Source organism: Labeo rohita, chromosome 2, assembly GCF_022985175.1.
Source record: "Labeo rohita strain BAU-BD-2019 chromosome 2, IGBB_LRoh.1.0, whole genome shotgun sequence".
Classification (NCBI taxonomy): Eukaryota; Metazoa; Chordata; class Actinopteri; order Cypriniformes; family Cyprinidae; genus Labeo; species Labeo rohita.
In genome coordinates, this window is record NC_066870.1 from 12,082,200 (window position 1) to 12,106,753 (window position 24,554).

A 24,554-nucleotide genomic window follows, 5' to 3' on the forward strand; every position below is an offset into this window, starting at 1 on the left:
ACTTCACTCTATTTGACTTCTTGTCAGTTTCAGGAGCAGAGGAAGGAGAGAAGACAGTGCTTGACAACTTTTCACTATGGAATAAGCGGCTGACAAATGAACATTCACATATACAGCCAGTATACATGACTGTGATTCTCCAGGTGATATAGTTCTCTGTCAGACAGACGGACAGAGTGGGAGAACGAGCGAGAGAGACAGTCATAGAGCATTTAGACAGCTCCCAGAAAAGTGCTGAGGCAAAGGAAAAAGGAAGTAGGTATTGAATACATAGATTCACTGACAGGCTGGCAGTCTTAGACACCCAACTCATCTAGCGTGAGCAGATAAATGAGCGGGGACGGGAGGCTGAGGGATGGTACCAGGACGCTGTGCTGAACGCCCTTGAAGAGAAAGCATGATTAGCTGTTTTACAGAGACACTTTGAAAAACAAGCACCCACACCCAGCTGGGATGGACAGATGGATAAAGGCGAACCATTATGCACCTGTCAACCCTGAGGAAGTTAGCTGTTGATATAGCTCCAAAAGTTCCTGTTTTTGTTATTGTTATTTTGGCTGTGCACATTGACTTTCTTTGTAGTGAAACGTGGGGTCATACAGACTGCAACTCCGTAGATTAATTTCATGAAACCTTGTGAACCTAGGTCATATTTTACCAAAAAATTGAAACGGAGAAAAAAAGTTACTATATTAGGATTTGAACTGTGATATAAATCTAAATAATGGGCTAGATTTATCATTTAAATTAAAAATGTTTATGAATCAGGCAGTATTTAATAAATAAAAACAATATGTAATTTAACCAGAAAATATTTTTAAATAAGGTAATATTTAATAAATATTTAATAAAAAAAAAAAAAAAAAAAAAAAAAAAGAATTTCTAAATCACATGGGAATTTAAATGGCTTTTAATTTAAAGGAGAAGTTCACAGCCATTGTCATCAAAGATGTTCATGCCTATCTTTCTTCAATCGTAAAGACATTATGTTTTTTGAGGAAAACATTTCAGAAATTATCTCCATATAGTGGACTTTAGTGGTGCCTGCGAGTTTGAACGTCTAAAATGCAGTTTAAATGATCCTAGCCAAGAAATAAGGGTCTTATCTAGTTAAACGATGATTCATTTAAAAAAAAAAAAAAAAAAAAAAAAAAAAAAAAGATATACTTTTTACCCCCCAAATACTCGTCAAAACTGTCCTACATCACTGTTTTACTTTTTTTTGTAAAGAGCGTTACTTTGTAAACACTGGGTTGGTACTTCTTGCAGCGATGTAGGATGATTTTAAAGTTGGAGGAGAAAATTAGATGGGAGTTGGGAAGAAAGAAAGGCATGAACATCTTGGATGACAATGGGGTGAGTACGTTATCTGTAAATTTTTATTCTGGAAGTGAACAAATCCTTTAAGCTGATTTAAATGAAGTACAAATGACATGACATGAGAATCTAATTAATGAGAATAATGTCATTGAGTAAATAAATAAATAAATAAATAAATAAACATCTGTATGAATTACCATAATGAGAGCTTTGGGGAAAATGTGTTTAATTTTAATAAAATAAATGCCAAAATGCAAAACATAATGTTCCTAAAAACAAGCTTCATTTTTAATTAAAATACCATTTAACTCTTTTATTAACTTGCAACGTTTTTAGACGCCACTCATAGCAACGTCTCGTGATTGAGTTGTACGATGACGTCTGCAGTTTAATCCCATTGTATGAAACATTTTTGGCCGTTTGTTTGACAGGAAGCATGAGAAGGCTTAGTCTTCACCTTGCGTGACAATTACTGGGTGGCACCGTAACGTCACTAGCTGGAGGCCATACTGGCAGCCTGCCATAAGCTCCCTGTTATTACCTGCATGGAAAGAGCTGAAGGGGTTGACACTCATAACAACAGCACTCCCAGAGTTCTGTTTCACAGACAATGCCTCAACACCATTATACCTTTAAATCCACGTATTAATACTGCAGGTGTCCCTGTGGCACTCACCTTTAGTTAACCCTTTTTGGCTTCTCACTCTCAAAACAAATAATGCGAGAAATAAGCATGTTTACCTTTGCTTCCGTTGCTATGAACTCAAAACAAAGCAGGGAACGTTTTGTTTCCGGCATGATTGGGACAACAACATTTGGTTTATCTTGGCTCCGAAATGTCAGACAAAGTTCAACATGCGTGGAAGTCAAAACAAAATTGCAACATGGTCAAAATAAAGGTGTGAAAGATTGTTAAGGAAGTTGTTTTGATAGGGGCGGCACCTGGAGCACATGTCTTACCTCGCACGTAGAGATTGGCGGGGGCTGAGTAGCGCGTCCCGGCGCTGTTCGTAGCCACACATTCGTACTTGCCCTGGTCTGATTCCTGGCTGTTTTCAATCTGCAGAGCTCCTGAAGAAGAAGAACAGAAAAGAAAACAAGGGTAAAAGTCACCTCTTTGATTTACGAACACGATTATGAATCCCCTGTCGCAACTTTCCCCACCAAAGCGCAAACTTTCACTGCAAACAATCAGTAAACACTCCCTGTTTAAATGTCAGACCTGTTCCACTGTGTATATAGTTTATTGGCTGAGAATGCTGCCTAAGACATATGCATAAAGCTGATTTTGCAGGTTGAGTGAGTCTATAGCTCAACATATTTGCCTTTCGCTGTCATTAGAAAAAGCTTTCGGGATATTAATGCCATTGAGTCAGAGCCAATTACGCTACAGCACATGACTTTATTACTGCTGTGGCATATTTATACATACCAAAAAGAATAAAATGTCAATACCGTACAAAACTATGCCTGTCTGGTAGCTAGAGATAAAAACTGTGTTTCATAAGGTCACATGAGAACAATGTTCAATTAGTCTTTTAACACATACACTGCCAGTCAAATGTTAATAATTAAGCTAATAATTAAGATGTTTTTTTAAAGAGGTTTTTATATACTCACTGAGGCTGGATTTATCTGATGAAAAGTACACTTATAAACAGTAATATTGAGAAAAATTGAAATTTAAAAGTACCCAATTTTTATTTCATATACACCGATGAGACATTATTATTATGACCACTTCCAGTCTAGAGCGATGAGGGCGCCTGGCAAGCGGATGGTGCCGCAGATGCAGTTCACAGAGCAGTATATATACCACCAAAAGACCAGTTTTTGGTCAGTATTGTGTTTGGTGTCAGAATAGGAAAAGCTGCCCATTTATTGAAGTCTGATAAAGGACACATTATGATGGCATGGCACCTCGAAACTTCGATCTCGAAAGTGGTTTATGTGCCACTGTTTTGAGTATGTATCAAAATTGGTGCATGGATGGCCAAACGATGAACCATTATCCAGCCGTGTTTTGTCTACAACCCAATGATGTAAGAGGGTAGTGAAGAATATTGTACATTGTTCACAGTGACTGCAAGGCCACAGTGCAACAAATCAACAGCAGCTACAACAGTGGTGACCAGGGCAATGTGTCACAGCACAGAGTTCATTGCAGCCTTCTGCATATGGGCCTACATAGCTGACCACCCAGCTGGGTGCCAATGCTAAGTGCATGGCATTGGCAACATGAAATGGGCCCAGGATCATCGAGATTGGACCGTGGATGATTGGAAGAAAGTGGTCTGGTCTGACGAATCAGGATTCCTGGTAAATCACGTCAATGTCCAAGCGCGGATACTCAGATTATCAACAGAGACTATGGCACCTGAACGCACTGTTGGGCAGACACAGGCCGGCGGTAGCAGTGTTATGCTGTGGGTGATGTTTTCTTGGGACTCTTTAGGCCCCATTATCGCAAAAGCAAAATCCCTGACAGCTGTCAAGTATTTGAATGCTGTTGCGGATCAAGTGCACCCATTCATGGCCATTGTGTTCCTTGCCAGTGATGGAAGCCATTACCAACAGGATAAAGCACCATATACCACGCTCCCAGAATCGTCAAGGAGTGGTTCGAGGAACATGATGGTGAATTTCTGTTAATGCCTTGGCCTCCAAATTCACCTGACATGAACCCAAATAAAAAGCAAGTTCACGCTACATCATCACCACTCCACAATGTATGGAAACTGTAGGATCTACTGTTGACATAATGGTAGGAGACTTATCGCCACCTCGTCAAATCAATGCCTCACCGTGTGGCTGCTGTTTTGTGGGCTAAAGGAAGTCCTACAGGTTTTTAAACAGGTGGTCATGATGTATGGCTCATCACATACAGTATATATATAAGCAGCAATAACCATTTTCGATATTATGATTATTAAAAATTGAGCACCAATAATACCTGATAATAATCAAGCACAAAATTAGCATATTAAAATTATTTCTAAAGGATCATGTGACACTAAAGACCCTACATTTTAAAATACATTAAAATAGAAAACAGTCATTTTAAATTGTAATAACATTTTACAAAATTACTGTTCTTATTGTATTGTTGATCAAATAAATGCAGCCTTGGTGAGTATATAAGACACTTTACTTATACTTTTACATTTACATGTAGACATTTAGCAGACACTTTTATCCAAAGCGACTTACAAAACTTTAAAAAATATATTAAAACATGTAATTATTTCATTTTTTTGACCGGTATTGTATTTATTTTTTTTAAGATATCACTTCAGTATGCAAAATCACTATAATCACTTCAGAGTCAAATCACTACTATGTGAAACAGCATTATATGCAGCAGATACTTTAGACCTACCCACTTTGACATAGGCAGTAACATCAAACGAAAAATCAATCCAGGTGTCCTAACTACAGATACAGCGTTTGATTTGACAAGACTGAGTCAGGCTCTTAATCTAGCAAAAACACACATATTTACCTCTGGCAGTGGTGTAACACCATAGCATAGGTTATCACCTGCAGTTTACCCCTGACTACTTCCCAGCATCCCAGTGCTGCAGGGAAGAAATAACATGCACCACTAACCTTGCCCAATCTCCAAGTTCAGGGAAAACTGATTGGTGGTGTTTCCTACCCTGACAAGCAGCAAATTACTAATCAATTCGGAGATTTCTCAGCGCTGATTGCCATCACCCCTCAGTCCTGACAACATCTGACTGATGGTGCCTTATTATAAAGTAAAGGGTCTACAATAAAGAAACATACAGTAATATAAAATTCCATCTAAACTAAATGAATAATGCGAAAATCACCACTTTTAAGTAAGCATTTAACATCTTTGACAGTTACAGACAAAAATGCATAATCCTTTTTAATCATCAGTGTATTTTTAAGTGTTTGATATGACATCATACATTCAGGAGTTAAAGAGTTCACCCCAAAATATAAATTTTGACATCATTTATTAACCCACAGGTCGTGTTAAACCTGTATGAGTTTCTTTCTTCTGCAAAACACAAAAGAAGAGATCTGTTTTTGTCCATAGAACAAATTTAGTTTTGGACCAGATATACTTTCAGTCTTCAGAATATCTTATTTTGTGTTCTGTTGATGAAAGAAACACATGAGGTTGAGTAAATGATGACAGTATTTTTATTTTTTGGTTAGCTATTCCTTTAACACTTCTAACCAAAGATGAAGTATGCCACCTCATGCATTTTCAAGAAAACACACAGGTACACACACTGTGGGACAAACTGTGTGTCTGGATGAGGACATAAAATTGTATGAAGATGATACATATTCCTGTGATACAGAGATATAAAACAATATGAGTTGGGGGAAATGAACTAAACAACAGGAATTTAACATCACACCCACGAACATTGAGAATTTAGCCAGTAAAATTCAGCAACCACTTGGGAACATAAGGCAGTGTCAGCTTTTTTCCCCCCTACCATGCCAGACGTACTTCCTGATTCATAAACCTGAGGTGAGTTGCCGTGCTACAACAGTCAGTGGTAACAAACAGACCTTTGTTATGTGCAATATACTTTTCCCTCTCTTTTTTTTACTTTTTTGACTTCGTTTTACAGTCAAACTCCAGGGGTTCTCAGACCACTGAAATTGCTAACCGTGCAACTGAAGTAGGGTAATGTCGGTTTTGTCAAGCACTTGCCTCTAGCAATCGTATTTCTGAAATCCAAGTTTCATTCAGAACTAAGAGTGACTGTGTGATTGATCGAACGCTCCATCTTAACAATCAGGGCTGTGCCCTCATTTCCCATACATACTCATTTTAGCATAAGTAGTATGCAAATTCAATCATTTCAATTTCATCACAGCCCAACTGGAATGTAAGAGACACTCTGGAGACTCTAAAGACGGCCTTCAGCCTGAAACCCAAACTCATTGCAAACTTCAATAAGCCTCGAGTCTCAGAAAATATCCACAACAAATGCATGTCACAATAACTAGCAAGAGTCAATTATTTTATTCCCCTCATCAAAGAGTTCATCTGGAAATAAAAATTCTGTAATTTTATTTTTTTTACTCACCCTCATATAATTCCAAATTTTTTCTTATGTGGTATATAAAATAATATATTCTGAAGAATATTTTGAACATACATTTTTACTGCTTGTAAAACAGCAACCAAGACATTCTTCAAAATATCTCATTTTGTGTTACACAGATTTGGAACAACAGAAGTTGTGTAAATGATCACAGAATTTGAAAGACACGCTCAAAAATAATGCATATCTTTTTTTATTAATATCCACACTACTGTTCAAAAGTTTGGAGTTGGTAAGATGTTTTACTAGGAAGTCTTTCTTTGATGAACAGAAAGTTCAGTTTAATTCATTCTAGCTGAATAAAAATAATAATTTATTTAAAAAAAATAATAATACAAAACTTACTAACCATAAACTTTTGAACAATAGTGTATTTCTGTTGTATTATTTCCCCCAGATATAGACGTCAGAACACAGACAGGTTGAATGCTGGGACAAAGGTTGTGTATGTACTGAACAAGCAGGAAATGACAGCGGTGGTGATGAGACGGGTAATGGAGGAGACGTTTCGTGAGACACATTTCAGCTGTCTTACCTCGTATCGGTGAACCCCCTAGGTGAAGTAAATTGAATGCAAACAAGATTGAAGAGAAGTGTTAGTAGACAAGAGAGATAGACAAAGAGAGATAAGGAAAACAAAAGGGAGGGAATCAAATGAAAGTAAGCTTAATTAAACAGAAAGGAATCAAGTTGAGCCAGACTACTGCTCTCCGAGGATTAGTTGAATGTTGGCTGTCTGGTGCAACGGAATTAGCTTGGAAAAAAAAAAGATACGAGGGCAAACGATTTTGAGATAGTCCTGCCAAACCTGACGCTTTAAGGAACATTTGCAAAGCTTAGTGAAACAATGTGTATTCAGGTTATTTTTGTTCACAGCATTCTTCAGAAAAGTACAGACCACGGCAAGTTAGGCAACACGTTTGGTGTGAAAATAGCAGAAACAGCTAGCAGCATGTCTGTACATGTCAATATGAAATTCATTCTACCTGTTTACTATACATATTTCAGTGTAAAAACAGAACATCAAAGACTACAGAAATACAAAGACCGTTCACTCCTATATTTATAAATGGGAAAAACTGCAACAAGCAATATGGTGGAATAGTCTCGCCTTCTAAATGAAAGAGCCAATCGCTGATTGGTAAAGTCATTGCGTCACTGCAGCGGCCATTAGAAGTGCCGGCTCCCATAAAAACCCAAGGCTGGACCGGCCAATGCGCACGCACAGTCATAAGCACGTTGTGGCTGTGTATGCGCATTGGCTGGTGTAGCTTGAAAAATAAGGTTTTTAAATACTATGTCAGCATATGAAACAATATTCATGGGGCGGTTCATTTCAGATTTTGTTGCTGATTTGAAATATGTAATTTAATTCAGAGTTCAGCGACCGTTTTTTTAGATTTCAGGATTCCCCCATTAATTTAGATAGGATTTGGTCTTGGATTAGCTGCCCGGAGGCGTTGCAAATATGGCTGCTGAGTGAACAGACTTTCCTTGAAAGGGACTTTGAGAATATTCAACCAGAAAAAAACATTAGCATTAGCTTCTAGAAAAACTAAAATATTTCTAACTTCAATAGCAGCCTAAAACAATAATGTAAACAGCTTTTTGTCTATTGGTAAACACTGTATAACACCTAAGATGGTTCACTCGTTATGCTATGAAAAGCTATGAATGGAAAAAACTTCATGTGCAAGTAATGAAATTACGGCCTTTTAAATAAAAGAGCCACTCATCAGGAGGTAAAGTCATTGCATCATTTTTAGACGCACTGGCTAATCAACTGGTAGTGCAGACTATGTGAAATCAAGATGAATAGCTATGAATCATGTACCTAAGAAAGTAAACACAGCTCATTTCATACTCACTTAAACTATCGGTCAAATCATAAGGTAAGGTTATGTCGCCATTACCAGTGTCTATCAGAAAACGCTTATCTGTCAGAAGTAAAACAGTTAACATGTAATTCACCATTCTCTTAAAGACTAAAACAGGCAGATACACCAGATTACACTAGCTTTATTATCATAATTGAATGTTATGACTATCCTAAAAGGGCCATAAAGCTTTGCGCCTCATGCCGTCCAGAGATAAAAATCTTTCAGGAAGCAATGTTTTGATCTTTGGTGAAACAGTATATCTTGTTCATTTGACTTTATGTATACCTAAGAAGCTCTTCGAAATAAGCAAGATGAAGGGATGATTCAAGATTCAAAGAGGCAGTCCAAACTTTCAACTGTGTATTTATGAGCTGTGTACTTAGTTGCTGATGCTAGTAGAGAATGAGCTCTGCTGTGGACTTGCCCTCTAAATGAAGTGGATTTAGTGGAGAGGGATAAACTCTGAGTCAGTCAGGAGCCATTAATCCAGCCTGGGCAAAGTCCTGTTCATCCGTCTGATCCTAGGTCAGACCTGAACGGTCTATCCATTAGGAAGGTCTACAATGTAAATAGAGTGGCTGATCCTCTCTGTGGCATTCTCACATTCCCATAAGGGTGCCTACAATTACCCAGACCATTTACACGTGGCTTAAGACTCATTTTACGTTATGGCCACGTCAATACATTTCTCCTTCCATAGTAAGCAAAGACAAATTGGCAGAGCAAAGACCTGACATTGCACAAAAACAAATAACGTTCCAGTTTTTATTACGTGGGAATACTGCATAGGCATTTATTAAACTGTAGTAAAACAATCATGGATAATATAAGCGGTAAGTGCAAACAGAATTGTGTCTATATTTGTGACTATAAGTTTAATACATTAGTTGTTGCTCTTGTGACTGTAAGTCTAAGTAAGTGTGTCATTCTTACCTGAACGAAGTTGTTTGATTCGTCCATTGCCGTTGATGTCTACAGGCAGGAAGTCTTTGAACCAAGTAATCTCTGGGTCAGGGTTCCCACTGGCAGCACAGAGCATCGTGGTTGTTCTTGTTCGCTCCACCACTTTCAGTTGAGGGCCCATGTCTATAGTGGGGAAGCCATGAGGAATCTGGTTTTCTGCAGCAAGAAAAAGAAAAAAATAACAGGTCAAGCCAGGAGCCAAAATGGGAATTATTTACAAAATAAGGATAATGATCTTGAAGAACTCTAATTGCTATGAATCAAGCGTTTGAGATGCGAGCCAGATGTAATTGTCCTGCAAAAGCAAATCCAGGACAAGTCTAATTAGTGCACTGAATCAATTCACTTGCCAGAAAAAGACCTTCCTGTGCATTAATGAGATGAAAGCACGGAGAGGCTAAGCCACAGGACATTTGTGTACTGTTACTCAAACAAGTAACACCATATGGATGAATTAACTTTAAGGTAAAGCTTTAAAGTTTTAGGTATTAAACTTTCAGTTTGCTCTAAATCTTTATAGGCATTTGAGTAAAGACAGAGAAAAAACAATGAGAAAATAAAATGCAAAATCTTTCAATGAAAGAGTGAATAACACTAGTTTTAGCAAGGCAAATCCTTGGATTTTTACATTATCTAAGGTTGTAATGAATTGTTCTTCCTTTTTAAAAAAAGATAAATTCTTCCTTGTTAGTTCATCACTGTTATTTTTATTAAAAATGTTTAACTGACCTTGACTCTATTTATTATATTTTCTGTCAACATTTCTTATTACTACCAACTTCTGTTGTTGTTAAATGTGCTTTACAGACAAATGACTCAACCTTAATCTTTAATGGTTATTTTTAAGAAATATTTACTTACATTGTTATAATTCAAAATATTAATAATAGCAATGACTTCATCATCACAATACTTATATTCTCAATTGCCACTCGTCTTCTTTCTCCTCATTTGTATATTAAATCTTTTCCTTCTTACATCTTTAACCATCTTTACACTGCAGAAATGGTCATGTGTTGATACTCAAGTGCCACAGACAGAAACCTAAATATACGTCAACTGATGCAGAACATAATTTATGCAAAACCACAGCCTAAAACCGCTTACCTAAACTTTAACATGTTTCTTTTGCTGTCTTGCAAACACTGCTGTTTTTTTCTGGAAATGCAAATCTAGCTGGCAAATAATGTTTTGTCCTTCAGTGGTTTGGAAAACATTGTTTGCACTCTGATACAGACCGTGACGCCTTTTGCTATTTCTACACAAGGAGTAACAGAGCAGATATCTCCAAGTATCAAACATTTGCATAATTAACACAAATTATATGTAAAATATGAAAATGAACAATTATATCAGAAAGCAAGTGGGCAAGGCTGTAAACATATGGTTTTTAAACACATGAAAACATGAGCAATTCTACGGCTGTGGCACGTATTAAAAAATGATAGTTTTTCTTCTCAAATATTCACACATATGTCTGGATGAAAGCCCAGCATGCGTAATATTCACACTTGCAATAGCAACAACGTTACGGCAACATCGCACTCTCTTTGATGCCAAGGTAAGCCAAAGGGCAAGGCTGAATTATTCAGTTTGAGACAATCCTCTGCACATGACAAACATTCCACTGCTTCTAAAGTCTACAGGGCACTACAGACAACTGTGATTTATCTTGTCTTCTTATTCTGGTGCGTTAAACATTAAATCACTGGTGTATCGATCCTTAAAGCATTAAGCAATGCTTCTCATATAGCTGAATCGAAAAGCTCTCACAAAAGACTATGACTTCAAATGTGAGGCTAGTGTTCCAGGACAATCGAACGCATGTATAACACAATGGGCAAACCTCAAAAGGGTTATTTCATGAATCGCTAGCTCTCTTATGAAAACACTGAAAAAAGGAATAATTTAAGAGACGGAAAATGTTGCGCTGAATCCACGCTGGAGGGAACTTTGGAGTACAAGGTAACTTGGAATATGAGGCTGTTCAAGTTATGCCTCATTAAGAAGCAAAAGCAGCAAGATTTTTTGTTCAAGTGTGACCTTCAGAAACCACAGGGAGGGTGCGCTGTCATGTATCGAGGCGTACATATCTACCTCGGTGTGCTCAGGAGAGGTCAACTACCTGTAGGAGTGTGGGTTGTATCACTATGCCGATCCTTTTCTCTGTGCGACTTCTGAATAAACAATTGAATACATTTTCTTGAGAAAGAACATACAAATAATACCTACCAAGTGTCACATAGTCAGCATGCGAGAGAGGAAACAGAGATCACTAGAACTTCTGAGAGAAAACCAACTGTGCTGTTTCTCCTGACTGAAATGTGTAGATGTATTTTTTAGAATTGTATATCAGTTTGGCAAAAGAAAAAAAAAAGTAGAAAAATGCAAGCTCCTGGTGTTTCAGGTGACAAAGTGAGGAAAAAAGTTTTGTAAGTGTCTTGGAGTGCAAAGTAAGTGATATACTTGTACTCATTAATTTTCCATTTACGTTTTTTTTTTTTTTTTTTTTTTAAATATAAAAGTTTGGTTATACTTATACTGACACCTAGTGGTGTGGATGAAGGATCATGCAGTAGAAAACATTCTTGTTTATGGATGCCACTGCAGATGGTTACTGCACTCTAAAAAATGCTGGGTTATTTTTTTTAACACAAATGTTGGGTTTAATATGTTGGGTCATTTTATTGTGTTATTTTTAATATTTATTACCCAGGTGCTGGGTACTTTTTCTGTAACTATGCTGCTGGGTAGTTTTTAATGGGTTATTAAATATTGTTTTTGTTCTACCCAACCGCTGGGTTGAGCCTTGTCTCCAATAAAACAACACAGTTGCTGAGTTACAGTCAGAGCGTGGGCGTTTTGAGTCCTCTAGGAGAGAGCAGTTCTCAGTGCCACTGATTTGGTGCACTTCTTCAGTGAAATAAAGGTTTGTATACATTTTATTTCATTTATAAAGTCTTTACTCTGCTGTAAATGATATTATTTACACAACACAATATAGAAGGATGAGATGTCAGTCAGCTAAATGCATCAGCACCAGTCGTTCGTTGCACATGATGGAAACGCCTTTTGCCTTGCATAACATACATTCATTTTATTCGTTATAATACTGAATATAACTTATTTTGATGTTAAAATATGTTCTCTAATCTCAGTACTGCTTGTATATGGGCAGGTTATGGAGTCGAGTGAAACGCAAGGCAGCGGTCTAAAGTTCGTGGTTCCCCCAACAAACTAAAGCCTACCAGATTTCGGTGACACACTGGCACGAGAATTAACATTTCGGTGAAAAGTGATTACAGAGTACGGTTGAACACACTTAAATTAAGTGTGTTCAACCATTTTTTATTTCGAAAATGCGTATTAAACGAGTTTAAATCTAATATTGTAAACTATGCTGTATTCACCCAAATAAATTCAATTTGTTTTATATTTTTGTCTGTGAGTGTTCTTGTTTAATAATAAATGTTCATCTTTTGATTATTGCTGTTGCCTCTATAATTCTGTGTGTGACTTTTAATTTCCAGCCAATTTTAAGCCAGCAATATAATAATTTTTAAACAATAGTTCACTTAAGTAAAACAACCCAGCATGTTGGATAAGAACATTTAAACCAACCAGCTGCGTCAAAATAACTTATCATGTGTTCTGTCCAATATTTACCCAGCGCTACCCCCTAACTTGGGTTGCCAAATAACCCAAGTTAGGTTGTTTTTAACTCCGCATTTTTTATAGTGCGAGATCAAATGAGAAGTATTCTCAACATAGCATAACCTGCACCTTGTAAAATAAAACAGCTTTTAGGCTACTAATGTGTCTGGAGCCTTCACCATATGTACATTGAACCATTTTGTTTACCTGTTCATCACTACATTAAACAATAGCTGATTGCACCTTTTTTTAATATTTTTGCTTTTTAGTAATGGTTATAATGACATCCTTCCAGGTATAGTGAGCTATAATAAAAGAAATAAATGGTATATGAAGGTAAAAACAAATAAGAAAAGGATAGATTTCCACAAAGTTCCACAAAAGCACGCTGGGAATCAAATTGATGGTTAGGCTTTTGCATTTCCTAAATAAAAGCTCCATTCTCCATCTCTGAAAGCACTTTTATCACTTACACCTCTTTACTATGCATGAGGATTTAAAAAACAGAAGACTCTTAAGCTCAGAAATTTGTTTTTAATACATTTCTTGTGTGCTTATATTGAGTCGAGCAAGGACTCAATTACTAAGATGAATAGGTAAGAGGAAAAACGTCTACAAAATGTCCCGCTCTGTTCTGAGTCTCTGCCGCATCATACATGTGGGCGCTGCAGCAGATGGCGGTTTGAATTTAAAAAGCCTGCCAACGCTAGTTTCATTGTTTCCCCGAAGCAGTTATGACAAGGTGTTTGGCTCCGACGGGGTGATACATTTGGTGGGTAATTGGGATGCCATCCTGTAAAGAGCAGAGAGAAACTTGAGAACGGACGGAATGAGGAGGAAGTAGGAGGAGGAACGGCGAGAAAGCTTTGCTGAAATGTTTCAAGCAAGCAGTCAATAGAGAGAATGTGAACTTTAATGACAGTGATGTCATGTTCTGAGATTCTCTGCTTGTGTTGCAGAGTTTTATTTTACCTTTGTCTGAAAGGTTACGCAACCGACTGAGGTCATGGTATATGAGAAGCAGCAATCCTGACAATTACAGACAAAAGAGTACAGGCTCAAGTTTTTATGCAACGTCAACACCTTATTTGTATCATGTTACTTTAAAAATGCGGTTGAGCCTACTGGCATTTCAAGCAAAACAAAGATAGCAGCTTGACTGTGAGGGAAAGCTTCATGACTACCATAACATCGTCTACCCTTCATGCATCATGTGTACTTTTACACTGGGTGCGGCTCTAGTGTTCATTGTTGATGAAGTTTGGGTTTTATTCACCTTAGAATGCCATGTTTTGGTAATGTTAACGACCCTTTCAAATGACTCAGCTGCATTTACATTTAATGAACCTTAGTAGCACACAAATGCTCTGCAATAATAAAAACAATTATAATGTTACTAAAGATTTCTGCTTTAAATAAAGTGTTCTTTTGAACTTTCTATTCATCAAAAAATGCTGAAAAAATATATCAGTTTTCACAAAAGATCATGTGACACTGACGACTGAAGTAATGGTTGCTGAAAATTCAGCTTTGCCATCACATGAATAAATTACATTGTAAAATATATTAAAATAGAAACAGCTATTGTTTTTACAGAACCTTTTTGACTAAATAAATGCAGCCTTAGTAAGCATGAGATATTTTGAACGGTAGTGTAGTTGCATGACAAGTTTAAGGCATATGAGATTTCAATGAGTAGTGTTTTTGTTTATTATTATTACTATTATTATTATTATGCAGTTTATCAAAGCAATCACTAGGCTTTCTCTTTTCTAAGCTGAAATATAACTGTAATTTTCTATTTTCACTATTTATAATACATAAAAGTTAACAAAATCACTTTGGTTACACTAAATGCTTTACTTATTTATGTTTTTTTTTTTTTTTTTTTTTTTTTTTTTTTTTTAAGAGAAGAATACAGTATCATACTTACCGGTATTGATTGATATTAGATTTTTAATTACTCACACTCCCCTGTACACTCAGTTAACCATTAAAAATATAAATAATTTAACAAAAAAAATACTTTAAATGTCATATTAGTACATTTTGTAAAATTATACTGCACATTACAGTGTTGTGACGTTCACCTGTAAAATTAAGTTTTTAGTGTTTCTTTCTTCTTTTTTTTTTTTCTTTTTTTTTTTAATTTAGACAAAACTTCTACCAAACTTTGTTATTTATTAAATAACTTTTTTTTTTTTTTTTTTTTTTTGGCCATGACATAAAAATAATCATTAGCTTCTGCAAGCTAATGATCTAGGTCCTTTCCGACTTTTAAAGCTTGTGGTTAGGACCTCGTGACAACCTCCATAAATAGGTGCCACAGTAACAATAGTCTCCGTAAATGTACCCAATCACATTTTCTTCCTCAATGGAAAATCTACTGTTGCCATCCAGAGAGCGGGTTTTTAATGAGACCTTACTAGAGCGATAAGACCGTGCAGGCCCTTGCAGATGGCAATCTATTGCATTATCTCCTTGGCTGTGGAACCAGTCCAGAAGCAGCCCAGCTTTATCGATGCACGTGACCACAAAAGGGAACTAACAGGGTAGCATACCACAAACCCATCTGTAATCAGTTTTGCGGAAACAGAAGGAACATTGTTCTCCGTGATGCAGTAAATTACGAGCCGAGACTTATATTCAATGCTACGAGCAATCAGATAAAGGTGAAACAAAGAAGAAAAGATCGAGGCTTGAAAGTAGGCGATAACTATCTGATATTTACAGAAGTTGAGTGTTGAATGAAGCCAACGAATGAAACTAATGGCATACAATGGGGAAGAACTAACTCTGCATCATTACGAAAACAAAGCAACGTGGTTGCCAAGAGAATAACAATGGCGTTTCAGGTGGTCGGGAGCAATCAGGACAAAACGTCCTAAAGGCAGAGAAAGGGAGTGGTGAGGCCAGCTAATGTGAACAACGAGGCTGCCGTAAATGTGGTTGAGACATGCATAGGCTTCATGTCCTCAATGCTGGGTCAGAGCAAAGAGGGACATAACACGCATTACAGTGGATCCGACATGAGGAGTAGTGGGTGGGGGAGGGTCACCGTGGGAGGATAAAGAGGGAAATGGAGGACAGGAGGGGTACATGCCAACCTCCTGCCAGCTCCAATTACCAGGGAGAATAGAGCATGGCATGCAGGGTGATGGGTCTAATCAGAACCCCGCTGAAGAGACAAGTCTCTGTCCTCAGACCCCACTGTGAAACAGCCCGAATGCTCTCCACGTCCACGTCAGCCAGAGTTATTCTCACCCTGCAAAAACACGTCGCCGCAGAAGAGGATGCTCAAATAGTGATGAAGCACCATGGGGCACTCACACCGAGAACAAACTGTTCTTCAAAGATGGATCACGCATGCTTGGATCCAATCTCATGAGTCTGCTGTAATGTCCAAGCTACAAGCTCATTATGTTTAAAGAGATAGTTCACCCTAAAATAAAAACTTTTTTATTCACCCCATCTTCATTCATGATGTCGATCCAAACCTGTATGACTTACTTTCTTCTTAAGAACACAACAGAAGAAAAAAAAGCATCAAATGGATGCAAAAGCACCATAAACCATAATGTCCAAAAAAATTGTAGTCCATATGATCTAAGAGTGAATTGCTGCAACTTTTGAAATAATATGTAGACTTGGTTAAGCAACAGAGTGAAATTCTATGAGTTTAAATTAAGAACAAGATCAAGATCTAAAGAACAATGTTTACGAATTGAAAATTACTATTTATCTCATCATCACACAAGCCGTACAGATGAAGTTTGCTTGTTACACAAAGCTAATGTAGAGTTCATAAGACTCAAATTTACGAATATTTGGAAAGACACTGCAATTTTTTTAGTAAAATATTTCTTTAAAGGTTGTACAACACTTTAATTTATCTTTGAAACAAAGATATTTTTAAAAGAGAAGAACTTCCAGAACAAAAATTTACAGATAATTTACTAACCCTTTTGCCATCCTAGATGTCCATGTCTTTTCTTTCTTCAGTCGTAAAGAAAGTATGTTTCTTGAGGAAAACATTTTAGGAATGTTCTCCATATAGTGGACTTCTATGGTGTCTGCGAGTTTAAATGCATCTTCAAAGAGCTCAAAATGATCCCAGCTGAGGAGGAAGGGTCTAATCTGGTGATCTGTTATTTTCTAAAAAAAATGCACAATTTATATGCTTTTTAACCTCAAATGCTCTTCTTGTCTAGCTCTGCGATCTGCATGCGTAGTCTGTGTAATCCGGGTCAATACAGTTAGGTTATGCTGAAAAATTCCCCATCTCGTTTTCTCCTCCAACTTCAAAATAGAAAACAACTGATCGTTTCGCTAGATAAGACCTTTCTTCCTCAGTTGGGATTGTTTAGAAACCTCTGAAGCTGCATTTAAAATGCATTTTGGAAGTTTAAACTTACAGGTACCATAGAAGTCCACTATAAGGAGAGAAATCCTGATTTTTTTTTCCTCAAGAAACATAATTGCTGTACAACGGAAGAAAGAAAGACATAAACATCTTGGATGACAAGGGGGTGAGTAAATTATCTGTAAATTTCTGTTTTGGTAAGTGAACTTCTGCTTTAATGAAAGAGCACAGCCTGAAGATATATTTTGTCCCTTAAATGAAAGTCCATATAACCAAAACTTGCTTGATGCGTCGAAACGTTCATAAAAAGCCTTTGATACGGTTTCATCCAAGTCTTATATGATGAACAGATTTAAATTTTATCCTTCTATTCACATATAAACATTGATCTACTCACAAACATAGGGCACAGAAAAGCTCAATTGTACTTGTTTGAAAAGCAAGTATTGTTGAACTTTCATTTACCATGTTACACAAAGCTAAGGTAGACTTCAAAAGGTTGGAAATACTGTATAGCATATAATGACCACTATTACAGTTGTACTTTTTAGTACTTTTTCATCCATTTCAAAACATCAGCTTTCTTCAGAATTCCTCATTTTGCATTCCACAGAAGAAAAAATGTAATACAGGAAAGACATTTTAATTTTTTAAGTGAACTATATCTTTAAGCATGCGAAGGTCTCCAGTGTTACAGAAGAACAAAGCTCCACAAACACACTTGGACAGCACATCCTTTGCAGTCAATCTTTCTACTCCGGTAAGGCAACTTTTGAACTAATAGTTTGTTTAAAAACAATGTAGTATTTCTGTAAAAGTCTTGACAGTTCTTGAGAAACAAATGTCCTTGTAGCTTCCAGAGAGTGTGTATGAGAGTGATGGATGACAGCAATTAAGGGTGACATCTCTTTTGATGGAGGGAGCAGAAGGGTTTCTGTAATGATATATGACAACAGAACACCATCCATTTTACTACATATCTTAATTTCCAGAGATCATTTCAAGTCCAGGTTTGTCCTCCTTTGGAGAAAACTGCTTTTTACATAATTCAGCTTGCCAAAAATCTGCTTCATTGGTGCATCTCTGAATACTTAAATACAACAAATTAGACAGATGTGTTGCCCATTAAGAATTCAAGTAAAATGAAAATCAACCTAGAAATGGCTTACTTATTTACCTTCAAATTTCCCAATATAGCCTCAATACTTACAAATAACACAATTCTAGAGAATCAGAGCAATTACGAGTGAAAGAGCAGGCACAGCATCCGAACAAAACAGCATTCATTCATGCAAGATGACATCACTGCTAGGTGATATCAGTGACAGTCTGATATCAGACGGCAGAACGCTGCTTTGCCTGCAGGCTGATGTACAAGATAACTTTTACATGCTATTATATTTGCATTTTTGGAGACAAGACTGAGTGCTTTTAAAATGAAGCCAGACAGCTAAAGCATTTAGCCGTTTAGAAAGGAGGAAGAAGTTGCATTACATAATCATCACATGGATAAACTGAATAAGCACTCCCAGGGATGAACTTACATGGCAGAGGTTCTGCAAAATATGTGTAAATACACTGCCGTTCAAAAGTTTGAGATCAGTATGACTTGTAATGTTTTTTAAAGAAGTCATCAAGGCTGCATTTATTTGATCAAAAATACAGAAGAAAAAAGGTAATATTGCGAAATGTTATTACAATATAAAATAACGGTTTCTATTTTATTATACTTTCAAATATGATTTATTCCCACGATGCAAAGATGAATTTTCATCAGCCATTACTCCAGTCTTAAGTGTCACCTGATCTTTCAGAAATCATTCTTTGATTAATAAAAAGTTAAGAACAATTCAAAATATAAATCTTTTCTAACAATTTAAGTCTTTGCTACCACTTTTTATCAATTTAACACAACCTTGCTGAATAAAAGCATTAATTTCTTTAATTAATTAATTAACTTTTGAACAGTAGTGTGAATATTGTTAGAAAAGATTTTTATTTTAAATAAATGCTGTTTTTTAAAACTTCTTATTCTTCAAAGAATCCTGAAAAAAAAAAAAATATATATATATATATATCACAGGTTCCAAAAAATATTATTTTACATTGTAATATTTAAAAAACGTCTTTAAAAAAAAATTACACATTTTACTGATTCCAAACTTTTGAATGGCATTGTATACATATACACGTTCAATGTTAGGGGCCAGTAAAATGTATTAATTAAAATTAATGAATTAATTTCAAATAAAAATTTAAATTAATCAAGAATCCTGATAAAAACGACCATGACAAATCTTGATTTTCAAGGTAGAAAAGAAAATATTAAGAAGCACAACTGTTTTAAACACTGACAAAGAGAAACAATGTATCTTGAGCAGCACATCAACATATTACAAAGATTTTTGTAGGATTATGTGACACTGAAGACTGGAATAATGGCTACTGGCTATTCAGCTTTGCCATGACAGAAATAAATGACATTTTAAAAAGTATTCAAAAAAGAACAGAAAAAAAGGTGAAAAGAATAATTTTAAATTCTAATAATACTTCATAATATTAATCTTAATTAATCTTAATATCAATCAAATAAATGCAGCCTTGGGAAACTTACATTTCAAACTTACATTAGATTTTTAAGATCTATAACAAGATCAACTTAAATGATATATCTTATTTATGTATTTATTTATTTATTTTTTGCTTGTTTGTGTATAATTAAAGGTAATGAGTACACTGTACTTGCAAGAGCTCATCACACTGCATTATGGGTCTGGCTTACACTGATTACCTTATGATGACGTACTTATGATGCTATCTATGTAGGCAGGTGCTTGTTTCTGGAAGAGAGTTTCAGCGTACAGTGATTATGTAGTCCGAATGGGTTTCACTAAGGTCAGATCTCCTGGTTCACTTTAATTGTGAGCACTGCTAGGAATTCATAAAGACCAAACTGCAGGTAGAAAACAGACCCAGCATAATCAATAGTTGCCCAAAACATCCTCATCTTTAAATGGAATAATTGGCCGGGCAGATCTGCAACCTCACAGACACATGTAGTAAATAAAGCAGCGTGTGTAAAGGTGAACCGCACCCTAGGAGTGGTGGAGTCCCGTCTGCAGTATTTCAGCGGCATGCTGTTTATCTAAGTCGGTAGCGAGGAAAGAGGTGTAATGCATGCCATGACCTTTGAAATAATACACTTTTTCTTGCTGGCCAGAATATTCAGGCTGACTTCCCTCCAACAGTCACTTAATCAATGTTGGGCAGGTGTGACGTTGGTCTCTACCTCTCTCTCTTTCCTTTATCCGCACGGGTCTGTTTCTCTGGTTTTTCCGTCTCGGCCTGCTTCCTATGCGTCCTCCAGTTTCTTGTGTCTCAGTATGATCTACAGCTCTGCCACAGGCACATAGCTGTTATTTATGCTACACCACACTGGTTTGTACATAACAGCACATGTGTGACCCATTACCAGAACCGAAGGGTGATCTGCTCACTCCACTCAAGCGCAACGGCCCGAGTCACCTTGAGCCATGAAAGCTGTGTGGAAATCACAAGATCTGCTATCTTTTAGAGCGCCTTATTTAGATGTAGAGAGTGTGCTTGGTGTTATATAAGACAGCAGCAATATAAAAAAAAAAAAAAAAAAATATATATATATATATATATATATATATATATATATATATATATATATATATATATATATATATATATATAAAATAAAAAAATATTATTGATATCCTATGGGTCAGAATCAGCATGATTGGTCTAATATAAGCCATCAAATCAGATTAATTAGCCATCAGATTAATATAATTTATATATTATTTTTATATGACGATTAAATAAATATAACATCAAATAAAATACTCTAATAAAATAGTATAAATATATAATTAATATAATAAATAAAATATTAATAAAGGATTATTATAATTATAATAAAACAGTAAATTCAATGTCCCGTGCCATTTGTGTTTTTTCCCCCACATTAAATACACTACTGTTCACCAATTTAGAGTTTAAACTGAAGTAGACAAAGAAGTATTTTATGCTCAGCAAGACTGCATTTATTTGATTAAAGCTAGAGAAGTATTAATATGAAATATAATTAAAATTATTATTATTAGGGCAGTCAGGTTAAAGCGTTACCTTAATTAATTCGTTATGAAAAATACTGTGATTAAAATATTTTAACAGTTCAGTAAAGTTGATAATGTGTTTTATTTTTTAAACACAAAATTATGTTTTTGCTTAATATTACCTTGAATATTATATAGGTAATATTACAATATATAACCTATATTGAAGCAATAGCAGGATTGTTGCGGGTCTCCGAGCAACACATTGTTTTTTATTTTCTGACTGAATCCACGTTTTGAACGAATTGTGTGAACCAATGATTCAAAACCCCATTCATAAAGAGAGCCATTTACTTCATTACTGAATGAATCAGCCCTTTAAATGAATCGAATGAATGAATGACTCATAAAGACATTTTTACCAAAACCTGCTGGCAGATTTAGTTTCTTAAGTATCATTTCATTAAAAAAAACAAAAAAACAAAAACAAGTAAATGATAAAAATAATAATAATAAAAATAAACACATTAAAAAGATATCTCACCCCCCAAAAATTAAATTCTGTCATCATTTATTTTCCCTCATGTCATTTCAAACCTTTCTTTTGTGGAACATAATAGAAGATATTTTGAAGACTGTTGTTTACAAAGCTGTTTTGGTTACCAATGACTTTCATTGTATGAACAAAACATACTGAGATGTTCCATAGTTTACGTTTGCAGCCTAAATGTTTATGTGTAATAAATTCTATGTTCAATCAAATAAAATATTTCTTTCTAAAGCTACAATCTGTAATGTCTACTTCATACTTTCTCATCTAACACACAAAAGTAGCTTTAAATAAACTTTTGTGGGTATTTTCACAGTCAAATTTATTTTGCGATTAATTCGATTAGTTAATCGAAACATCAAGTAGTTACTTAGATTAAAAATCGACTGACAGCCCTAATTATAAGACATTTTACAATGATGTTTATTCCTGTGAAGGCACAGCTGATAATAATGAATATTACAATTAGTAATTAGTAAATAAACAATAAACATTAAAAACTATTTAACTGTTTAAAATGTCCTCTTTAAAATATATGTATTCAAATGCATAATCTACAGAAACACAAGCAGTGCTGACACATTCAGCTGAACTGTTGCTGTAGAGTTCACTTTAAAGTGAATGAGTATAGTGTAAGTTTACAGTAGCTTTAAATGAAGCCCCCTCGACTCAGTGTATTTGACAGCCTTTACTTATTCTTTCATTCTGTTAGACAGAACAACACAGATCGAACTCACAAACCTCTCTATTAACACATCTTCTCTTCAGGCTGTGCTAGAGCTCTGACACTGAGCTAATCAAACTAAACATAAAACAAAACTTAGAGCTACCACTCCTACCTCATTTTGCCAAACCAACAACCTAACGACCTGAAATGCCACAGAAAACCACAAAACTTGAATGTATTTCATTTACAGCCTTGGAACATCCTGTTCCTGTAGCATTTTTGTTTTGTTTTTCCACCCCAGTTGCATCTTAAAAGAGTTTTGAATACATTTTGCTTAAGTAAAAGATTCGATTTGAATATTTTGGTTAGTTTGCAAATACTCTTGTTTACCAGTAAAAGTAAATGTATTATTGACATTAAATATATTACAAAAAAAAAAAAAAAAAACCACCAACAACAAAACTTTATCTTCTTTTTTTAAATATACAACCATTCAAAAGTTGTCAGTAAGACCTTTTAGTATTTGTGAAATATTATTACAATTTAAAAGAACTGTTTTCTAGTCAGATACTTTTTAAAATATGATTTATTCCTGTGATTGCAAAGCTGAATTCATTCCAACATACTGATTTGTACAATACAGTGACTAGTTTTTTTATGGATTATATGCCAGGCATATATTTGTGGAAGGATGGCATTTAGTGAATTTACCTAATAAAATGACATTATTAGGCAGTGAATTGCTTTATTATCCACATTTCTGTAACCTAAATAATGTCCACTATACAGCACAGCCTCACCTGATCACAGCATTTCACATATTTTCCCCTTCACTGTTACCTCTCCTGTTCACCGGACTACATTATTCAATTTATTTAGCTCTTGAAAGTGAAAGCCTGTGACCATTTCACCCTAAAGCTACACTGACCAGGCTGTCGGACATACGACGACTCAAAGTGTGAACTGCTCCAATTACGCGGCCTAGTGAGCATGGCTGTCAGAGCCACAGGGCTGCTTATTCACAATTACCAGAGCAACATCAGTCAGAGAATAGCCTCTATAGCACTACAGACAATATCAGCTCTAAAGATTTAAAGCCTGTGTCACACATCTGAGGTCATTTCCTTTGAACTAAACAGCATTGGAAAGAGCTTACTATATGGACAAGGGTTGTAAATGCATCTGGTGTAGTGAATCGCTAGTGACTTCAATGAGATCTGGCAGCTACAAACACGTTCTATCAGGATTAATTACTGATGTTAGTCAAAATTAGGGAAAACAAGCCTTTAATTTGGATTGGGCACCAAGCCGCAGGTTAAAGCCGCAACGTGAACTAGTCTTTATAAAAAATACAGCAATTAAAGTTAAACCGCGGAGCCCTCGAAAATGCGGCAGGGATGCCGATACGGACTCCAGGTGAGTGATTCCACCCAGCCATATTGTACGAGTCCTTGGGAGAGGCCGCCCTCGACAGACGCAGTTTGTAACTGTCAAACGCTCATGATCTACAGCGCTGGGCTTCAAGCCAGCAGATGGTGGGAGAAATTAAACTCGTGACACGGACCGTTGACTGGAGCCGGGGAAGCAGTTGGAGACCACACCTGTAAAGCAGAGGGGGTCTGCGTGCGTTGCGTGAGAGTGCTTCCCTGGAATGTGCATAAGCAAATGATGCCCTTCCAGGAAAACTAAAAGTTTTCATTCAGGAAAATGACCTGAAATGTCAAGAAAAAATTCAAAAGCTTAATGAAACACACAGTCGATGACAAATGGTGTCAGTAACATGGTGGGCGATACTGATCCAGGTCTTTGCCTTTACTTGACTAGGTGGAAAAATATTTACAACTAATATTGTGAGAGATTAGGAACTGAATCTTCATTAGAACTGGCTTCCTAGAAAAATACAAATGATAAACATACTAGAAACAATTGATTTTCATGGAATCCTGAATGGTGAAAACATTGCAAAGAAAACA

The 24,554-nt window shown here is 35.9% G+C and overlaps 1 protein-coding gene across 14 annotated transcripts in view; it reads right to left on the reverse strand.

Annotated features, from left to right (window-relative positions):
* ptprfb (protein tyrosine phosphatase receptor type Fb) overlaps positions 1–24,554 on the reverse strand; it is a 197,690-nt gene that overhangs the window by 71,914 nt on the left and 101,222 nt on the right. For 9 of the 14 annotated variants that reach the window (XM_051133976.1, XM_051133967.1, XM_051134063.1 and 6 more), the window contains exons 5-7: positions 9,233–9,418; positions 6,955–6,972; positions 2,281–2,391 (exon numbers count right to left, since the gene is read on the reverse strand). In XM_051133976.1, coding sequence (XP_050989933.1) covers positions 2,281–2,391; positions 6,955–6,972; positions 9,233–9,418 — 315 coding nt within the window. The remainder of the gene's footprint in view (positions 1–2,280; positions 2,392–6,954; positions 6,973–9,232; positions 9,419–24,554) is intronic. The other 5 variants (XM_051134070.1, XM_051134038.1, XM_051134020.1 and 2 more) reach the window with 1 other exon arrangement.